The 22,906-nt window shown below is 43.4% G+C and overlaps 1 protein-coding gene across 1 annotated transcript in view; it reads left to right on the forward strand.

Moving 5' to 3' along the window:
- LOC122928255 (A disintegrin and metalloproteinase with thrombospondin motifs 2-like) overlaps nucleotides 1-22,906 on the forward strand; it is a 670,803-nt gene that overhangs the window by 439,135 nt on the left and 208,762 nt on the right. Inside the window, exons 14-15 of the mRNA XM_044280912.1 lie at nucleotides 3,190-3,313; nucleotides 5,846-5,926. Of these exons, the coding sequence (XP_044136847.1) occupies nucleotides 3,190-3,313; nucleotides 5,846-5,926 (205 nt within the window). The remainder of the gene's footprint in view (nucleotides 1-3,189; nucleotides 3,314-5,845; nucleotides 5,927-22,906) is intronic.

The following is a 22,906-nucleotide window of genomic DNA, read 5'->3' on the forward strand; positions in this document are numbered from 1 at the left end:
GCTATTACCACATAAAGTGACGCATGTCAGATTTGTAAATTTTGACCTGGACACTGAGGCATCAATGACCCTTGGTCATGAAAGGGTTAATAATGTTAGATCACATTCTTACTTTAATTAATGGGATTCAAAAGTGAGTTAGACTTCAGCTCACTCTTGTCTTAATATAGTTAATGTATTCATAATGGAGTCATTTTGCATTTAAACATGTGTCAATGTTTTTGCAATATTTGGTGTTCACTCTTCACTGTGGGGGGAGGGTATGTTGGGGCCATTTGTCCAAAAGTTTTTTTTATCATTTAGGCTAATAGTAGGAGACCTTTTACTGTAATATACTTCCCTTAAAGGGGTTTTCCGGGGAATTCAATATTCATGGCTTATACTCAGGATAGGTCAGTATCTGATGGGTGGGGCTCTGACTCCCAGAAACCTTGACAATTAGCTGTTTGAGGAGGCCAGTAAAGTGATGTTAAGTGGGTCTGAGATGGAATACCAAGCGCAGCTGCTATACATTATATGACACTTTGCTTGGTAAGCTGTGAGGAGGCCACAGTGCTCACTGGAGCACCGCGGCCTCTTCAAGCAGCTTATCGGAGGAAGTACTTATCAGATATTGGGATCTTGTGTTTATTAAGGTAATAACAATAACAATAGCGCAATAAAATATCATATGTCGGTATTACATTGAAATATCCGAGTAATCATAAAAGTGGAGCAAATAAAATATGGTACTATCGACAATAAGTAATAAAATGTAACTGTAATAAAATGCAGTGGAAAAAGGGTTAAATACAGTACTAAAATATATAAATTAGTATGGATCCTGATAAATATGGTTAAAGGTTGTGAGTTCATATGTCAGCCATAGGGACATTCACTGATTAAATCCTGAGGAATAGTTCCATGTAAGGTGATCCGTTCCAACAACCAGTCTTTCAAGGGTGCTCTCAAGCAAGTAAGGTCAGAGTCCCAAGCGTATGCAGCTAAAGAGGTTTTACTGTATGTCAGTTTGGCTGCTAATACGCACAGCGGCGTCCCGCTGTAAATGCGATCGCTTGTAAGTGGGGTATACAAGTGCTTACCCGAGGCTTCTGGATAACGATTCCTCGACACGGTGCGTTGGTGTACGGCTCCGGTCTCAAGGATAGATGTCCTGTTTCAAAATTGGCGCCAGTTGAAATGTTTGTTGCACGCGGTATGGGTAACCTGCGTAGTACAACACCGATGGTTCCGGTAATGGCTCTGGCGCACAGGTGATGACTTCCAGGCTTCTCGGACTTGTAGACCCACTTGTCCTGGTGGGGGGGGGATACCAGACGCGTTTCGGGGATTTACAAGGCAGACCCCTTCTTCAGTGGTAGTGCTACCACTGAAGAAGGGGTCTGCCTTGTAAATCCCCGAAACGCGTCTGGTATCCCCCCCCCACCAGGACAAGTGGGTCTACAAGTCCGAGAAGCCTGGAAGTCATCACCTGTGCGCCAGAGCCATTACCGGAACCATCGGTGTTGTACTACGCAGGTTACCCATACCGCGTGCAACAAACATTTCAACTGGCGCCAATTTTGAAACAGGACATCTATCCTTGAGACCGGAGCCGTACACCAACGCACCGTGTCGAGGAATCGTTATCCAGAAGCCTCGGGTAAGCACTTGTATACCCCACTTACAAGCGATCGCATTTACAGCGGGACGCCGCTGTGCGTATTAGCAGCCAAACTGACATACAGTAAAACCTCTTTAGCTGCATACGCTTGGGACTCTGACCTTACTTGCTTGAGAGCACCCTTGAAAGACTGGTTGTTGGAACGGATCACCTTACATGGAACTATTCCTCAGGATTTAATCAGTGAATGTCCCTATGGCTGACATATGAACTCACAACCTTTAACCATATTTATCGGGATCCATACTAATTTATATATTTTAGTACTGTATTTAACCCTTTTTCCACTGCATTTTATTACAGTTACATTTTATTACTTATTGTCGATAGTACCATATTTTATTTGCTCCACTTTTATGATTACTCTGATATTTCAATGTAATACCGACATATGATATTTTATTGCACTATTGTTATTGTTATTACCTTAATAAACACAAGATCCCTATACTTTTAGTGAGTGCCCCACTTCTACTTTTTTATCTACTTATCTCTATCAGACTGGGTGCTGTCTGTTAGTGGGTGCACCTCTCCTTGGATCCCCTTCTCATCTTGGTGCGACATTTCCCTTGAATCAAACTTATCAGATATTGATGACCTATGTTAATGATAGGCCATCAATATTTAACTCACAGAAAACCCCTTTGAACTGGGCATGCATATTGTGGCAAATTTTAAAGTGTAACTGTCATTCTTTTTATTATTTTTGTAATGAATAGGGGCAGTGACACTGACTATTTTTGTAATATACTTTAATTACTGAAATAGTAAATTTCTATTAGAAAAATACCTCTAAAGTGGCCCATTTTAAGCCTTAGCAATGCTCCTCTGTCTTCTGTTTACATAACATGGTCAGTGTTGAGCAAGTCTCCACAGTTATGTAAGCAGAAGACAGAGGAGTGTTGCTATGGCTCAAAATGGGCCACGTTAGAGCTATTTTTTCTAATAGAAATGTACGATTTCAGTAATTAAAGTATATTACAAAAATGTTTATTATGACTGAGCCTAAACATTACAAAAATAAAAAAAATGATGACAGTTACACTTTAAGGCCGAATGCACACTCTGTGGCCGTGAGCGGTCTGTGGTATGCCGTCCTGGATTCCTGCTGACAGGAGCGTACGGCGTAATTGGTTGCTATGACGCCGTGCACTTCATGCTGCCGCAGCACTACAGTAATACACTCGTATAGATCATACAAGTGTATTACTGTAGTGCAGCGGCGCATGAAGCGCACGCGTCATAGCAACCAATGACGCCGTACGCTCCTGCTGTGCATTCGGCCTAAGTGTGACATACTATATGTATAATACAATATGTGTAATACATGTATATAATTGTATTCCATATTACACCTTTATTTTATTACTACATTGTACTGCAATACATACATGATGCCTGTATTCTATGAAAAGAACAGAGTGAATGTCCTGATGCACCTAACATGGAAGGGACTTATGTTTGACAGTTAAATGTGCTTTCTGTAAACTAAATGCATTGTAAGTATTATGTTTATTTTTATGCAGAAAGTCGGTTGTGACAAAGTGATTGGGTCAACAAAAAAAGAAGACAAGTGTGGGGCATGTGGTGGTGATAATTCACATTGTAAAATTGTCAAAGGAACATTTACAAAAGCACCCAAGAAGCAAGGTAGACTCATGAAATAGTTACTGTAAATGCATATCTACTAATTTATAATGCATATGAATGCTGTTATAATATAAAGACATAAGTTAAGTTTTATCACCTGCTTTGAACCATGCTATTTACTCTATGTAGTTTTCTCTACTTAGGGTTGATCGGACCTGTGGTTGTTCAGGTTCGGGTAATAGGTTCGAGACCCAAACTTGAACCCCAATGAAGTCAATGGGGACCTGAACCTTGGTGCTCTAAAATGGCTGTAAAATAGTCATAGTAAGGGCTGCAAAAGTAAGGAAAATGGGGATAAGAGCAGGACAATTGCCCTGCAAACAAATGTGGATAGGAAACTGACTTAAAATAACATAGAATATAAAAAAATTGAAAATAATAATCTTGAACTAGGAGGTGGAGGTCAAAGTGGAGTAGGAGGTTGAGGACACGGTGGACATGGCTGTGTAGGTGGAAGCGGCGTGGAGTAGGTAGCCAACACTGTTTTTGTTTTTATAATTGTTATTTTTTCCCTTTTAATTTTTAATTAAAAAATAAATAAATTTGGGAAGACCCCAAAACATTGGGAAATAGAAAAGATAATGCAAAGAGAAAGTGCCCTGGAGTCTAACAATGGCTGGGTGCGGCCAGTATACTTGTCTATTCAGCACAAGGTACGAACAAGTCCTGTGGGATCCATGCCTGGTTAATTTTAATGAATGTGAGCTTGTCCACGTTGGCTGTGTTCACCCCCCCCCCCCCCCCCCCGGTGCTAAACACACGTTCGGACAATACACTGGCCACAGAGCAGGCCAGCACCTCCAAGGCGTAAAGGGCAAGCTCAAGCCAAGTGCACAATTTGGAGAGCTAGACCCATCAGTCAGTACATGTATGCGTGTGCACACGTACTGTTCCACCATATTGCTGAAATGCTGCCTCCTGCTAAGACCTTCCGTATCAGCTGGTGGTGCTGGTTGTTGTGGCATGCTGACAAAGATTTTCTATATTTTGGCCATGCTAACCCTCCCTTCTGAGGTGCTGGCGGTGCCCCAGCTGCGTTGGCGACTTCTTCCTCCTCCTCGTCTGCCTTCGCCTTGTGCTTCCACTGAGCCCCCGCTGTCAGGTGGGAATGCCATCAGCGGTGCATCTACCAGTGACGGAATTAAGGGCGGCACGTTGTCCTTGTAGCGGGAATCCAGCAGGCTGGCCACCCAGTAATCAGCACCTGGCCACCCAGTAATCAGCACTGCTTTGTTGATGCAGTCCTTGGTGTCAGGCCAAATCTTCAAAAAATCCCTAAAAGAGCAATACGCAGTTGGTACCCCGGAATATGTAGGAACATGGAGAGGAGTAGGAGGGTGTTGTCCATAAATGATAAAGAATGGAAAGTATCCAGTAGACTCACTAGACTGGTTGTTATAGGAGAACTCAGCCCAAAATAGCAATTGTACCCAGTTGTCGTGTTGGTCCGAAACAAAATGCTGAATATAGTTCTCTAATATTTGATTGACCCGCTCTACTTGGCCGTTGGTCTGGGGATGATAACCGGAAGAGAAGTCCAGCTTAGTTTCGACCAACCGGCAAAGAGCTCTCCAGAGCTTGGAGATAAACTGGACTCCGCGATCTGAAACAATTTGCCAAGGTAGTCAATGCAAGCGGAATATGTGTTTCAAAGCAGTTTAGCAAGTTCAGCAGCCGAGGGCAAGGAACGAAGTGCGCCATCTTGGAGAACCATCCACGACCACCCAGATAGCTGTACATCCGGCAGAAGAGGGCAGATCTGTAACAAAGTACATGGCAATGTGTTGCGAAGGGGCATCAGGAACAGGAAGATGTAACAGCCCTGATGGTTTGCTCCTGGAGACTTTTTTTCTGAGCACAGATGGTGCAGGCAGACACATAATCAATCACATCCTTAGACAGTGTGGGCCACCAGTAGTGGTGAGACAAAAGTTCTGAGGTCTTGCGGATCCCTGGGTGACCAGCCAGTTAGAAGTTGTGCCCCCAAGCTAGAATACCTTTTCTCTTGGCAGATGGCACAAATGTCCTCCCGGGAGGGATGTCTTTTACTAGGACAGGAGCCACTGTGATCAAGCGGGCAGGGTCTACAATGTACAGGGGCTCCTCCTGCTGGTCGGAGAAATCAAATGACTGAGAGAGAGCAATCACCTTGATGTTCTTCTCAGCCGGGCAAAAGTGAAGTTCAAAATCAAAACGGGAGTGCCTATCTGGTTTGGCGGGAGTTCAGATGCTAGGCTGTCTGCAGATATGTAGGGTTCTTGTGGTTGGTGAAGATGATCAATGTATGCTGGGCTCCCTCCAATAGATAATGCCACTCCTTGAAGGCTAGTTTATTGTCCTTAAAATGATATCAGACAGTTTGTTTCCATAGCTCAGTAATTACTGTATGTGACTACAACAACAGACTGTTATGTTGCTGTCCTAACCAACAATTCTTTATTTTTATTAATCCGTAATTAATTAATATGTGTTTTTGTCATGCACGTTATTATTTGGCATGATTTTACATGTGTAATTAAAATTACTTAACAGGTTACATAAGGATACTCGAAGTTCCTGCGGGAGCGCGACATTTGCTCATTCAAGAAACAGAATCATCTACTCACCATCTTGGTAAGTAGCAAAGCAGAAGTGCAGGATAACTGTATATCATAAAATGTAAAAAAAAAAAATAATCTACCTGTAGGCAAATGCCTATAGTCGGTCCTGGGTTGAAGGTGCGTGTTAATTAAAAACTATCACTTAGCAATGTCTGCATATTCTTTTGTTTATTGATATGTAATACTAGTACTGGTTATAAAAAAAATCTAGGAAATTTATAGAAAACGAAGATTACTCTAGATTTTAATATATTAATTTAGCAAATAAAATGAATCACAGATAACAGTTCTGGTCAGTTAGACAAGGAATTTAAATGTACTTTGGTTTCCATTTCCTATTGTCAGTGTTTTACAGAAGGGTGATATAAGATACAGTGACTGTAATTTGACTTTACCTTCCGATAGCTCAGTGGCCATGTACAGTATGCATGTTATTGGCAAGGGGAATTCCATTGCAGTCTGCGACTTGTTGAATTATGGAAAAGGAAATCGTTTGTAGTATTTCAAGTACCTATCATGTACAAAAAACATAAATCCAATAACTTGAAAATGCCTGAGAACTTGGCTTCAAATATAAAATTTATAAAAAAAATATACAGGTATTCTAAACAATTAGAGGATCAGTGAACAAACAATCTTTACTAGATACTCCTGAACCTTAAAAAAAGTGTTTTAGATTTACAATAAGGGCCTATTCACACATCCGCAATTTAATTCCGCATTTTGCAGAATGGAATTGCGGACCCATTCATTTCTATGGGGCAACATGATGTGCTACCCAGACACGGAATTTAGGACCTGCACTTTCGGGTCCGCAATTCCGTTCCCGAAAAAATAGAACATGTCCTATTCTTGTCCGCAATTGCAAACAAGAACAGGCATATTCTATTAGTGCCGACAATGCGCGGTCCGCAAAATGCGGAACGCACATTGCCGCTGTCCGTGTTTTGCGGATCCGTGGAATGGACCCTAACATAGTTTGTAAGACTGAAAAAAGAATATGTCCATCCAGTTCAGCCTGTTTTCCTGCAAAATTGATCCAGAGGAAGACAAAAAAAAAAAAAAATGTCAGGCAGAAGCCAGGCAGTCAGAATAATTCAGAAATGCATCCAGGTCCCCCTTGAACGCATTTAGTGAGTTCACCGTCACAACCTCCTCTGGCAGAGAGTTCCATAGTTTCAATGCTTTTACAGTGAAGAACCCATTTTATGTTGATTAAGAAACCTTCTTTCCTCTAGACATAGAAGATGTCCTCTTGTCACAGCCACAGTCTTGGGAATAAATAGATGATGGGAGAGATCTCTGTACTAACCCCTGATATATTTATACATAGTTATTAAATCTCCCCTCAGTTGTCTTTTTTCTAAGCTAAATAAACCTAATTTTAATAATTTTTCTGGGTACTGTAGTCCACCCATTCCAGTTATTACTTTAGTTTCCATCCTCTGAACCCTCTCAGTGGCAGAAATATCTTCTTGTCTCTTGATGCACCCCATAATCTTATTGGCCTTGGTAGCAACTGCCTGACACTGGTTAACAGTTAGGCCCCTTGCAGACGAGCGTGTCCGGATTAGGTCCGCATGCGTTGGGTCTGCGATCAGGGAAAATCGTGCGAGTGCATACGCAATTTCAGTTAGTTTTGATTGCATTGCGTTGTTCAGTTTTTTCTGCGCGAGTGCAATGCGTTTTGCACGCGCATGAGAAAAAAATGATTGTGGTACCCAGACCCGAACCCGGACTTGTTTGCTGAAGTTCAGGTTTGGGTTAGGTGTTCTGTAGATTTTATTATTTTCCCTTATAACATGGTTATAAGGGAAAATAATAGCATTCATAGCACAGAATGCTTATTAAAATGTAGCATGAGCGGTTAAAAATATAAAAATGAACTCGCCTCATCCACTTGTTTGCGCAGCCGGCCTCCTCTTCTTTCTTCTTATATCAGGACCTGCCAAAGGACCTTTGATGACATAATCGCGCTCACAACGTGGTGAGCGCGATTACATCATCAAAGGTCCTTTGGCAGGTCCTGAAATAAGAAGAAGATGCCAGCTGCGCGAACAAGTGGATGAGTTGAGTTAATTTTTAATATTTTTTAAACCCTCGTGCCACATTTTAATAAGCATTCTGTACTAAGAATGCTATTATTTTCCCTTATAACCATGTTATAAGGGAAAATAATACAGTAAATTGACTTTACTCAATTTACTAACATCATTTACTAGCAACCATGCGTGATAATCGCATTGCCTCCACACTTGCTTGCGGATACTTGAGATTTTCACGCATCCCCATTCATTTCTATAGGGCCTGCGTTGCGTGAAAACCGCTGCGATTTTCATGCAAAGCACAAGTGATGCGTGAAAATCACTGCTCATCTGCACAGCCCCATTGAAGTGAATGGGTCGCGGAATTCTCGCCCGTGTGAAAGGGGCCTTAGGTTTACTGTCAATTTAAATTCCTAAGTCCTTTTCCATGTTGTTGTTACCCAGTGTTTTTCTGTTTAATATGTACTGATGACTCGTATTTTCCCTTAACATGCGCATGACCTTACATTTATCAGTATTAAACCTCATTTGCCACTTCTCTGCCCAAGCCTCCAATTTATCCAGGTAGATTTGTAGCAGTACTGTCCTCTTTTCTGTTTTAGTTTTCTCATCTGCAAAATTTTTTATTTTATTGTGCAATCCCTCTACAAGATCAATAATAAGTATATTGAAGAAAATAGGGTACAATACTGACACTTGTCGTACCCTCACTCGTGACCGAATCTGTGTATGTACTGTTAGAAAACTGAGGGTGGTTATTATCACTGAGCCAGTTATTTACCCCTATACACGTGCACACATTTTCCCCTAGTCCAAGCATTCTCATTTTATGAACTAACCCTTTATGTGGCACAGTTTTGAATGCTTTTGAAAAGTCAAGATAGATGACATCCAACGACTCACCCTGTTCCAGTCTTGAACTTACCAGCTCATAGAAACTGAGTAGATTAGTTTGACAGGACTGATCCCTTATAAACCTGTGCAGATACATCGTTATACACTTATTTTCATTGAGATATTCCAGGATAGCATCTCTTAGAAAACCTTTAAATAGTTTATCCACAACAGATGTTAAACTTACTGGCCTAGTATCAGCACCCTGTTTTTTTTTTTTTTTTTTTGTTTTTTTTTTTATACCCCTTTTCGAATATTGGCACCATATTTGCAAGTCCTGTGCAACAGACCCTGCCATTATAGAGCTCATAAGTAGTCCGTAAATATAATAAATAAGGGTTTATCAATCTTACTTAACTCTCTTAGGATATGGGGGGTGTATGCCATCTGGAACCAGTGATTTGTCTAATCTTTTTATGTTTCAATAAGCATTTATTGTTTTTTTGCATAATAAGGTAAGCAGTTACATAGGTGATTGATTAAGTATGTAACATAAAACAATTATTTCTCTTGGAGGTATGCATAGTAATTTTCACATTATAAAGTATGTTCAGATAGGAATGAAAAACTTTCGAGCATGGAGAGAAAGTGTATCAGACCCACAGTACTAGCTGGGATTCGTACGGTTCAAAGGGATACACTATAGCGCAGATCTGGTGAATGGGAGGAAGATAACCAAGGTTCCCACACCCTCTCAAAGGTGTTGACTGTATCAGTGCGGATAGCTGATAGCTTCTCAAATAATAGAATTTTATTGATTCTGTCTAAAACTGCTTGGAAGGACAGTGAATCAGAATGCCATTTAAAAGCAATGTGGATTCTAGCTGCTAGAAGTATGAATTGAGACAATTTGAATCTAGCATAAGGTAACCAGTGAGGTTTGTCCCACAGAATACATAGGGGTAATGTCATTGGATATCTGCAGTCTAGTACTGATGATATTAGATTAGTTATCCTGACCCAGAACAGTTTGACCACAGGGCACGACCACCAAGTATGCAGCATGAACCCCTCCTCGTTGCAACCTTTGAAGCACAGAGGGGATACCTCTGGATATATACAATGCAGTTGGGTGGGGACCATGTAAGTTCTGTGGAGTACCTTTATAGAGGTCTCGGCCAACGTGACTTGTCATGAACCTTTCGTAAGGGTTAGGGAACGTTGGGACCATTTGGAGGATAGAAATTCCTGATGTAGATCCTCCTCCCAGGCTCTCATATAAGGTAATTTATGACCGTCAGGGACGGAGTTGAGGGCCTCATACAATCTTGATAACAGACTTTCCTATATAGTGAGTAATTAACAGAGCGTTCAAATAGTGTTAACTCTACAGATCGGCCAGATGTAAGAAGCGATCTAAAAAAGGAAAATATCTGGTTCATGGTGAGGTATTCCCTGGTAGGAGGAGAGAACCTCTCTTTGAAATCCGTAAGGGAAATCAATTTGCCTCTAATCAGTAACTTAAGTAGCGTACATAATTGGTTGGTCGACCACCATTCCAGATTGTGGGACTGGGTCCCTGGTAGGAAAGCAGGGTTTCCCACCAGGTGTTCCAACGGTGAAGGGTTAGACTGGAGTGCGAATTTGAATCTGACCGATCTCCAGAGTAGAAGCGAATAGTATGACATTACGAAGTTAGTACCTACAACCTGAGGAATGGGGGAGGTTGTCCAAATCAACGCTTTCGAGGTATAGGGGTTAAGATTGGTGAGCTCCAGCCCAATCCAAAGAGGATGTTCATGCGGATCAAGATGGGTCAGAAACATCTGGGCCAATCTAGCTGCTCTGTAGTATTTTACAAAATCAGGAACTGATAAACCCCCTTGAGATCTATGTCTGCATATGGTCGCCTTGGATATACGATGTTGTTTGTTTGCCCATATAAACCTCAAAACATCTCTTTGTATGGATCTAAGATCCTTAATAGGGATTGGTATTGGTAGAGCCCTAAATAAATAGAGTAGCCTAGGGAGAATCACCATTCTGGTTATGTTTATTCTACCCACCCAAGAGGTCTGCAAAGTTTGCCAGGATACGAAGTCTTGTCGTATCTTGCGGTAAAGAGGTAAGTAATTTGTCTTATAAATTGAGTCAAGACTATTTGGTATCAGAACCCCTAGGTAAGAGATGTGTTGAGGTTTGTGTTGAAAGGGGAAACTATGAAGTAATACTGATCTAGTGGAGGTAGGAGTGTTGCATAGTAGCAGTTCGGATTTGGCATGGTTTATTGAAAGGCCTGACGCCTTAGTGAAGGCATCTAGTAGGGGAAGGAGATGATGGGGTTGGTGATAGATAACAGTAGGTCATCTGCGAAAAGACTCAATTTGTACTCTGACCCCCCCATTGAATATCCCCTAATGTCAGCATGGTTTCTAATGTGAATTGCCAGGGGTTCTATAGCGAGGGCGAATAATGCTGGGGAGAGAGAGGACATCCTTACCTCGTACCTCTTCTGATAGGGATAGGAGAGGGCTTTGTGGTGGTCAGTTTAAGGTAGGCTTCTGGGTTGGAGTAAAGAGCTTGGATAGCAGCCAGGAAGGTGCCCTTAATACCCATTTGTCACGAACTATGGATCCGATCGCTCCGGATCCCACAGCTGTGACGTAGTGGTCTGTGACGGAGTCTGAGCACACACAGAGACCTCACGTGACCGGGGTATTACCATTCGGCTAACACCCCCCACTACACTTCGGTAACTGCCACCACGTGGGTTCCCGGTCCACGAGCCGACTATCCGGGTAATTCACTATCACACAGATCAGTGGATGAACCGGATATCACTTACTGACCAACCGCAGTCAATCACCCCCAGCTACAATTCCTAAATGCAATTTAACTAACTACCTGGTAACGTCTCTTCAAAGGCAAGGTACGTTGTTCAGCAGCTTAGAATATGGAAGACTTGGCTATTTAGATTTTATAATCTTTAATAAGCTGTAAAAAGCAGTGCATACAAGTCTAATGAAAATGATTATAAATCTACAGAATAATAATAACAATATAAATAATCACAACAGTTCAAATGAAAGGGAAAAAGATGAAAGAATCAAAGTTTCTCTGGAGGGTTTCAGATGGTCGTTCATATGTCCTTTTTGAATCCTTGCAAACCCCTTTTCAGTATGTATCAGGGGAGACCCTCAAAGTTCTTCTGATACAGGGATATGCCGTCAATGTCCAATTAAGTGTCTGGTGATGTTCCATGGGTCTCTCTCCTCTGTCCTTGTGCATGGATTTTTATGAACTCTCCCATGGGCAGGAGACTTACTCCTGTCAGCCAATGGCAGCAGAGTGACTGTGAAGCCTAGGGATGGCCCCCAAGTGTTTTATGACCCCATCAAAGTTCAGTTCCTACAATGAGGATTATACTTAAGCTCGTATCTCCTTGATACATCGGCATATTTTTATACAGAATACATATTTGCAATCCTTATTTATTTACCTACAGAATGAGACCACACACGGTAATGCTGGGACCTGTAGTTCTTCTACCACCCATAGGTCAGCTACGGAATCACATCCTCTAGTCATATTTGATACCCAATTAACCACAATACTCTATAGAGCCTGGATCTGGTGTCATAAAGGACATAAGTTGATTCATAAATGAAATATGAAAGTGGACTGGTTTTATGCCCAGAGCTAATTAAGGGCTATTAGCTCTCCTCAAACCAGACCTGGAAATTAATGACGTCACGCTCCAGCCAGGCTTGACAGCGAGCTGATCTTATCTTAAAGAACAGGATGAGCTGGGCCTGGTATAGCCTTTATGACCTTTTATAGTTGGCCTCAAAGAGTAGTGGTAATAAAAGTGTCCATCTATATCATAGGTGACCCAGGCTTTGGGAAGATGAGAGTTCACAGTTTTTTTTACATATGCCAGAAGCATATAAGATGGCTACCCAGAGGAATTATGTATGTATGCCAGCACACCATTGTTGAAAGGACTTTGTAAAGATAGGACCAGGTGACTGTATCAAAAGCTTTTTCAATGTCAAGGTCATGCAGCGCTAGCGGGACTTTATTTTTATTGGAGGATTGTATAATTTTTAGGATCGTTCTACTATTATCAGGGGCCTCCCTTCTTGGTATAAACCTGACCTGGTCCTTATGAATGAGGGACGGGAGGAATTTATTGAGCCTACTAGCTAAAATGGAGGTAAAGATCTTATTGTCAATGTTTAGCAGTGAAATTGGCCTGTAATTAGATGGAAGCAAAGGGTCTCTATTGGGTTTAGGGATAACTGTAATTGACGCTTTGAGGGGTAGACCCTTGCATATGAGATGATTACAGTAATTTGTTACGTGGGGGGTAATCAAGGGAGCAAACTTTTTATAATATAGTGCAGTAACCGTCTGGACCTGGGGCCTTGCCTAATTTTAGGGATTTAATGGCACGAATCACTTCCTCAGCCGAAATAGGGTTACATAGATCAGACTGGGCTGCTGGGGTCAGCAAGGGAAGTCGTATTAATGATAGGAAGTTATTAATCTGAGTGCTAGAGTCTCCATCAGGGGCGGAATAAAGGATTTATAGTACTTTTGGAATGTTGTATAAATGGTGTCTGGGTTAGAGGTGGATTGACCTGATCGTGTACGTATTTGAAATACATGGTTGATCCTCTGTTTAGCTTTAAGTTGGTTGGCTAGTAGCTTGTCTGGTTTATTAGTATATTTATAGTAGAAGGAGTTAGTCCACCTAAGGGCTTTTTCAGTATTGTTCGTGAGGACCATGTTCTAACATCCTTTATTGCTTTAAGCAGATACAATGAAGGGGATCTTTGATGGGCCCAGACTAACCTATTCAGTTTGGCTTCTAAACCTGCTTGGGATTGATTTCTTTCCTTCTTACTCTTGGAGGCAACACTTATTAATATACCCCTCATATAGGCTTTGTGAGTTAGCCAAAGTGTCATAGGGTCAATTTCAGAGGTGTTGTTCTCGGTGAGGAAGTTTGAGAGATCTTCCTGCAGCTGAGAAAAAATGGCCGGATTAGTTAGAAGAGATCCATTTAACCATTTAACCTCCAGTGAAAAGAGGTATCAGTTTGATGGGGAGTCATAAAATCAGAGATAACCATATCATGGTCAGACCATGATGACACAACATGCCTAGAGTAGGACAAACAGGGGAGAAGGGAGGTGGATGCTAAAATCGTGTCAATACGGGAATAGGCCCGGTGAGCTGGTGAATAGTATGTATAGCTCCTCTGCGGCCTGTTGTGCTCCCTCCAAGTATCAGCCAGAGATAAGGAATGCAGAACCTGATTAATCACATTTACCTGGGTTGCAGGACGTGGGGTTGTGGGGGGGGGGGGGGTAGAACGGTCTAACACTATCTTTCCACACATTACTAATTTTAGTTCACCAATTTTATTGGTCAGGCTTCTGGCATTAGTTTACATACAATTAAGAGGTGTTTGCATATGTTTACCCTACACCTTTCATTATGAACTGTTCTAATCTGTCAATCCATTCCACCCCCAGTTTCATTACTTAGCTCCAGGTCACTATCTTCCCCTCCTATAATGAGGTCCTTGCCCTAAGCTTGCAACCTAATCCCTGAAATCATTATTAAGGACGCTCACCTGCCTCTAACTTTGGCATTGGTGCCAGTGTGGACCATTACCGCACGGTCTTCACTAACCCCTCTCAATAATCTATAAAATTGATCTGTCATATGTCGATCTCAAACGCCAGGAACACGACACACTCTTAAAGGAGTCCATTGTTTGTGACAACTCTCCCTATCTTTACCCTTAATATAATCTTCCATGGCCAGCACCTGTCTGGTGTTATGCAAGCGGGTGTGGACCCACTGCTCCACTGACTGGCTATACCCTAGAGGGGCATGACTAAGTAACTACCTGGTCTTCACTAGAGCCTCTGATGGTGAGAATAGGCTTGGGCCCGTTAGGGTAGTTACCAGGTGCCACTCCAGAGCAGTCCCCTGTTCAGTGGCTGCTGACCAGGGGGTCAGAGATACTGGTGCAAGCACTGAGGGAAAGGAAGTGGTCAGCAAGTCCAAAGTCCGGGCACGCAGCGATCAAGCAAAGTCTGTAAACAAAGTCAAAGGTCAGAGGCAGGCGGCAAACAAACTAAATATGTTAAATTAAAAAGCAGGGTCCAGTACACAGAAAAGCAGAAACTACAAAACACATTAAACACAAGGATCTAGATACGCTAGTGACCAAGATTGCTCAGGTGCCTTCTTGGGCAGGAAGTGCCTTTAAATACTTCCTGCAACCCAGCCATAGGCTGGGAAGATAGAGGGCGGTACGTGTTGCCTCACAAGGGAGGAGAGACACACCCGTGCACGCCCTAACAACAGTACAAGACAGAAGCAGGAAGTAAACTCTGGCACGGAGCGGAGATACAACAGTTAGGCTACCTGCTGCCCACGCTTGTCAGCATGGCAGCAGAAGGGAATGAGGGAGCCCACGTGTAAGCCTAACAGCACAGGAACCGAGTGCTGGGCTAACATCAGGCCTGCTCTGCACTCCTATTCCTCTGTTTACTGGAGCTGACATTCCCCTGTGTAACTGACAATGGGTATGGACCCACTGTGCCAACTAGCCAATTTGAATTTGGGCTAAACATAAGGCCGTTGTCCTGGCAGTTCCCTGGTTTTCACCCTTTAACCCCTGTACAGGGTTCTGTTCTTCACTGCAGGGAACCAGTCAAGCTGCTACTTCCTGGAGTAATCCTGGTGTATTTGGCTGCTGAACCATGGGAGTCAGAGACACTGGGGCGAAGCCCCAAGGACACAAGCAAAAAACATAGTCTGAACACAGTTCAAAGTCAGGGTAGGCTGAGTACTTGTGTATTCCAACTAGCAATTTCAAGGTTGGGGCAGGCGGCAAGGAGCAGAATCGGTAGACAGGCAAGGTTTGGTACATGGGTATACAGATAACAGACCACCTTAGCTGTTAACTAGAGTCTAGACAACCTTAAAGCTTAGGCAAGTAGGTAGAACAACAGCCCAGCTAAATTGGCTGATCAGCAACTTAACCAGAACCTAGACAATGCTGAAGAAAATTTCACTAAGCACTAATACCAATTCTTAGACAGAGAGCAGAGCAATGTCTGCACCTGCCCGGGACAGCGAGACAGAGGCGGGCATGGACCACTGGTGTGACATCTTGACTAGCAGGGGAAGCATCTTACTGCAGCAGTGCTACCCACGATCTAACATCCCCCCTCATCTGACAATTTGGCAAACTTGGTGTGTGTCACATCAGGGCTAGCCTCCTTAACCCTTTCCTGACCGGGTCTTTAAAGATGGCGCCCACTCCTGAGCGGAGCGGGTGCCATAGGCGCGGGTGGCCTGGTGTTTCTTATAGCAGACACCCTCAGCTAATGCCCGCAACCGACAGTAATGCAGATAGAGGACATTTAAGCGTGTGAAACATCGGAAGTGCCGGCTCCCCCGTACAGCGATCGGAGAAGCCGGAGCTTGTTTGCAGCAGCCCCTGTCTTTGTGAATGACAGGAGGCCGCTGCATAGTATTTCCTGTGGAGCCCTTGCATGTAATAGGGTCCTTAGGAAACAAGCAATTTTCTCATAGACTCCAATACTAGTACATTGGGGTCTATGAAAATAGCAATTTAATAATTACTTGACTATTTAACTATAAAAAAGTTAAATAAATAAATAAAGTTTTTTTTAAAAACATACACATTTAAATCGGCCCCCTTTTCCCAAAATAAAAATACAAGAACTAAAAAAATGGATGTTGCGATGTGCGAAAACAGCCATAGTATTAAAATATTAAAATATATTCCCCATTCGGCAAACAGCAAAATGGAAAAAAGGGTCAAAATAGCTGATTCGCCGTTTTTGGTTGCTTCATTTTTTACCAAAAAATTAAACAGAAAGTGATCAAAAAGTCATATACACCCCAGCATGGTATCAATGAAAAGTTTAGATCTCTGATTAATGCCCTCCTTGCCCGCTCTGTGAGTTTTGGTGGGCGGCCTTCTGTTGGCAGGTTTGCTGTTGTGCCATTTGGATATGATAGATTTGATGGTGCTCCTGGGGATCAAAGATTTGTATATTTTTTTTATAAATTACTAATAGGAGTTTACTATAAACCACCTAATATACCAGAGTCCACAGAAAATCTACTACTAAACGAGATAGACGAGGCGGAAAATCATAATGAGGTGGTTATTATGGGGGACTTCAACTACCCAGATATAGACTGGGAAACTGAAACTTGTATATCTCATAAAGGAAACAGGTTCTTGGCAATAACCAAAGACAATTACCTCTCCCAACTGGTTCAGGACCCGACTAGAGGGACGGCCATACTGGACTTAGTATTAACGAATAGGCCTGACAGAACAACAGACGTGCAGGTTGGGGGACACCTGGGAAATAGTGACCACAAAGTAATAACCTTCCAATTATCATTCAAAAGAGCGTTTCTACAGGGAGGAACAAAAATACCAAACTTCAAAAAAAGCTAAATTTAGCCAACTAAGAGAGGCCATAGGCCTAACTAAATGGGATAAAGTCCTCACAAATAAAAATACAGCCACAAAATGGGATATCTTTAAAAGCATCCTAAAATCTCATTGTGAGAGGTACATACCAGATGGGAATAAAAGGTTAAGGAACAAAAAGAAACCAATGTGGATAAACAGAACTGTAAAGAAAGCAATAAATGACAAAAAAGAAAGCATATAAAACACTAAAATAGGAAGGTAGCACGGAAGCACTGAAAAACTATAAGGAAAAAAATAGAACATGTAAAAAACAAATAAAAGCGGCCAAACTAGAGACCGAGAGATTAATTGCCAAAGAGAGTAAAACTAACCCTAAAATGTTCTTCAATTATATAAATGTTAAAAAGTATAAATCTGAAGGTGTCGGCCCGTTAAAGAGTAATGAGGGGGGAGTCGCACAGAGCGACGAGGAGAAAGCAAAGCTGTTAAATATTTTTTTCTCCAATGTATTTACTGAGGAAAATAAACTGTCAGATGACATGCCGAATGTTGAAATAAATTCCCCATTAAAAGTGTCCTGTCTGACCCAGGAAGAAGTGCAACAGCGACTTAAAAAGATTAAAATAGACAAATCGCCGGGACCGGATGGCATACACCCTCGTATCCTAAGGGAATTAAGTAATGTCATAGCCAGACCCTTATTTCTGATATTTGCAGATTCTATGTTGACAGGGAATGTCCCCACAGGATTGGCGCATGGCAAATGTGGTGCCAATATTCAAAAAGGGTCCAAAAACAGAGCCTGGAAACTATAGGCCGGTAAGTTTAACATCTGTTGTGGGTAAACTGTTTGAAGGTTTTCTGAGAGATGCTATGTTAGAGCATATTAACGGAAATAAGCAAATAACGCCATATCAGCATGGCTTCGTGAGGGATCGATCATGTCAAACAAATTTAATCAGTTTCTATGAGGAGGTAAGTTCTAGACTTCACTGCGGCGAATCAATGGATGTCGTGTATCTGGACTTCTCCAAAGCATTTGACACTGTACCACATAAAAGGTTAGTATATAAAATGAGAATGCTCGGACTGGGAGAAAACGTCTGTAAGTAGGTAAGTAACTTGCTCAATGATATAAAACTGAGGGTGGTTATTAATGGTACATACTCAGATTGGGTCACTGTCACTAGTGGAGTACCTCAGGGGTCAGTATTGGGCCCTATTCTCTTCAATATATTTATCAATGATCTTGTAGAAGGCTTGCATAGTAAAATATCAATTTTCGCAGATGACACTAAACCGTGTAAAGTAATTAACACTGATGAGGACAGTATACTACTACAGAGCGATCTGGATAGATTGGAGGCTTGGGCAGATAAATGGCCGATGAGGTTTAACACTGACAAATGTAAAGTTATGCACATGGGAAGGAATAATGCAAGTCACCCGTACTTATTAAATGGTAAAACACTCGGTAACACTGACATGGAAAAAGATCTAGGAATTTTAATAAACAGCAAACAAAAACCAGTGTCAGGCAGCTGCTGCCAAGGCCAATAAGATAATGGGTTGCATCAAAAGGGGCATAGATGCCCGTGATGAGAACATAGTCCTACCACTTTACAAATCATTAGTCAGACCACACATGGAGTACTGTGTACAGTTCTGGGCTCCAGTGAACAAAGCAGACATAGCAGAGCTGGAGAGGGTCCAGAGGAGGGCAACTAAAGTAATGCAACTACAGTACCCTGAAAGATTATCAAAATTAGGGTTATTCACTTTAGAAAAAAAAAGACGACTGAGAGGAGATCTAATTAATATGTATAAATATATCAGGGGTCAGTACAGAGATCTATCCAATCATCTATTAATTCCCAGGACGGTGACTGTGACGAGGGGACATCCTCTGCGTCTGGAGGAAAGAAGGTTTGTACACAAACATAGAAGAGGATTCTTTACGGTAAGAGCAGTGAGACTATGGAACTCTCTGCCTGAGGAGGTGGTGATGGTGAGTACAATAAAGGAACTCAAGAGGGGCCTGGATGTATTTCTGGAGCGTAATAATATTACAGTCTATAGCTACTAGAGAGAGATCGTTGATCCAGGGATTTATTCGGATTGCCTGATTGGAGTCGGGAAGGAATTTTTATTCCCCTAAAGTGAGGAAAATTGGCTTCTACCTCACAGGGGTTTTTTGCCTTCCTCTGGATCAACTTGCAGGATGACAGGCCGAACTGGATGGACAAATGTCTTTTTTCGGCCTTATGTACTATGTTACTATATACTGACTTTAATAAAAATACATATTATAAAACAAGAGACATGAACATGTATGTTATATGCATTGTGAACATAGTGAAAAAGAATATGTAAATCGATCAGATGCACAAAGCTGATCGAACAGTGTATCGAATAGTTGTGTGTCATACAGGGGGAGGAGCAGGGAGGTGATATCGCAGACTGTCACGAACCGGCAGGACAGGTAGTGGATCCTCTGGACCAGAGAGGCGATGGCGCGGGTTGTACTAAAGGACCGGTTCTAAGCAGTTACTGGTCTTCACCAGAGCCCGCCGCAAGGCGGGATGGATTTGCTGCGGCGGTAACTACCAGGTCGTGTCCCCTAGTAACAACTCGACCTCTCTGGCAGCTGATAAGGCGTGGTACACAGGGAGAAGGCAAGAGCGTAGTCGGACGTAGCAGAGGTCAGGGCAGGCGGCAAAGGTTCAAAGGCGAGTAGATGGTAGCAACGGGTTCGGCAACAGGCAAGGCAAACAAACACAGTGGAACGCTTTCTCTGAGGCACAAGGCACAAAGATCCGGCAGGAAGCTGTGGGAGGAGAAGGTATAAATGGGCAGTGCACAGGTGCAGCCTAATTAAGTCAGCACTGCCTCTCACAAACATTAACCCTTAATAACCCTTTTGGACCAGGCACCAATCACTGGTGCACTGGCCCTTTGAATCTAAGAGTCCCGGCGCACGCGCGCCCTAGAGAGCGAGGACGCACACGCCGAGACACTGGAGTGCTGCCTGGGGGCATACGCTGTGAGCGCTCCGAGGCCAGCAGGGGACCCGGAGCGCTCAGCGTAACAGTACCCCCCCCCCCTTTGGTCTCCCTCTCTTTTTGGTACCGAAGAACTTGCGGATGAGACGGCGGTCCAGGATGTTCTCCTCCGGCTCCCATGACCTCTCCTCAGGACCGCAGCCCTCCCAGTAGACCAAAAAAAATCAGAGAATATATCGGAGGTACCGGCGACAGGGGTGGGAGAAACAAGCTTGGGAGAAAAACGGTTAAAGACAGCAGGTTTAAGAAGGGAGACATGGAAGGAGTTATGGATTCGGAGGGAGGGAGGAAGATGGAGCTGATAAGAAACTTGATTGATACGACTCTTGATTTTATAGGGTCCCAAGAAACGAGGGCCCAACTTGTAACTTGGGACCCTAAATCGGATGTACCTAGAGGAGAGCCACACCTTGTCACCCGGGCGAAATTCCGTGGGAGATCTGCGTCTCTTGTCAGCTTGAACCTTCATACGGGCGGAAGCCTTGAGGAGAGCAGCGTGGGTTTCTCGCCAAGACTGTCAACGGCAGGTACAGAAGAAGGAGTGGGAGACTGCGGCAGAGGTGGAAGAGGATGACGGCCAAAAACTACAAAGAAAGGAGACTTGTTAGAGGCAGAGGATTGTTTGTAGTTGTAGGAGAACTCCGCCCAGGGAAGTAGATCAGCCCAGTCGTCATGGCGTGAGGATACAAAGTGACGCAGATAGTCACCCAAAATTTGGTTCACCCGTTCTACTTGGCCGTTAGACTGAGGATGGTACGAAGAAGAAAAGTCCAATTTGATCCCGAGCTGAGCACATAGAGCCCTCCAGAATTTGGAGACGAATTGTACCCCACGATCCGAGACAATATGTTTGGGAAGGCCATGGAGACGGAAGATGTGTTGGAAAAATTGTTTGGCCAACATGGGTGCAGAGGGTAGACCGGGCAGGGGTACAAAGTGAGCCATCTTGGAGAAGCGATCCACCACGACCCAAATAACAGACTTGCCATGGGAGGAGGGAAGATCTGTAATAAAGTCCATGGCGATGTGAGACCAGGGAACTTCAGGAACGGGTAGAGGCAAGAGGAGACCCGCTGGTTTCTGGCGAGGCGATTTATCCCGGGCGCAAATCATACAGGCCTGGATTAAGTCCGAGACATCTTTCTCTAGAGAAGACCACCAGTACCTTTGGGAGATTAGTTGGAGAGACTTTTGCACCCCTGGATGACCGGCAAAAGGGGAGGCGTGGCCCCACTTGAGAATTTGCAGCCACTGACGCGGAGGTACGTAGGATTTGCCAGGAGGAAGAAGGCGCAGGTCCACGGGAGCGACTGTTATAAGGCGTTCTGGAGGGATAATATATCGAGGTGTTAACTCGTCGCCCACCACATCAGAGGAGCGAGACAGAGCATCTGCCCTAATGTTCTTACAAGCCGGACGGAAATGGATCTCAAAATTAAAGCGGGCGAAGAACAGAGACCAACGAGCCTGACGGGGATTTAATCTCTGAGCAGACTGGAGATAAGCCAGGTTCTTGTGGTCCGTGAAGATGTACACAGGATGTGTGGCGCCCTCGAGTAAATGTCTCCATTCCTCCAGTGCCAATTTAATAGCCAGCAGTTCCCTGTCCCCAATGGAGTAATTTCTCTCTGCGGAAGAGAATGTTTTAGAAAAGAAGCCACAAGTAGAAGTCTTGCCCCGGGAAGACTTCTGGGTGAGGACAGCTCCGGCTCCCACCGAGGAGGCATCCACTTCAAGAGAGAAAGGCTTGGTGGAATCTGGTCTAGAGAGAACGGGTGCAGAGGCAAAGGCGCATTTCAGGGACTGGAAGGCTTCCTCGGCTTGGGAAGGCCAGGATTTTTCTTGTGAGGGCCACGATAGGAGCTACCAGAGTGGAATAGTGAGGGATGAATTGCCTGTAGTAATTCGCAAAGCCCAGGAATCTTTGTATGGCTCTGAGACCAGAGGGGCGTGGCCAATCCAGAACCACCGAGAGCTTGGCTGGGTCCATTTGAAGTCCTTGGGCTGAGATAATGTATCCCAGGAAAGGCAGGGAGGTCCGTTCAAAAAGACATTTTTCAAGTTTAGCGTACAGGCGATTTCTCCTAAGACGAGTAAGAACTTGTTGCACATGGACCCTGTGTTGATCCAAATTGGAGGAAAAGATGAGGATATCATCCAGGTATACGACCACGCAGGTGTAAAGTAAGTCCCTGAAAATATCATTAACGAATTCCTGAAAGACAGCAGGTGCGTTGCAGAGGCCGAAGGCCGTCTCCCTCACGGATACGGATCAGATTATAGGCCCCTCGAAGGTCCAATTTAGTGAAGATCTTAGCCCCTCGGAGACGATCAAATAGCTCAGAGATTAGAGGCAGAGGGTAACGGTTCTTGATGGTAATTTTATTAAGACCTCTGTAGTCAATGCAGGGGCGGAGGGAGCCGTCTTTTTTTGTCACGAAGAAAAAACCGGCCCCAGCAGGAGAAGAAGATTTTCTTATGAATCCTCTCTGTAGGTTCTCACCTATATAGTCGGACATGGCAAGAGTCTCAGGAGGTGAGAGAGG

This window comes from Bufo gargarizans, chromosome 2 (assembly GCF_014858855.1).
Source record: "Bufo gargarizans isolate SCDJY-AF-19 chromosome 2, ASM1485885v1, whole genome shotgun sequence".
Classification (NCBI taxonomy): Eukaryota; Metazoa; Chordata; class Amphibia; order Anura; family Bufonidae; genus Bufo; species Bufo gargarizans.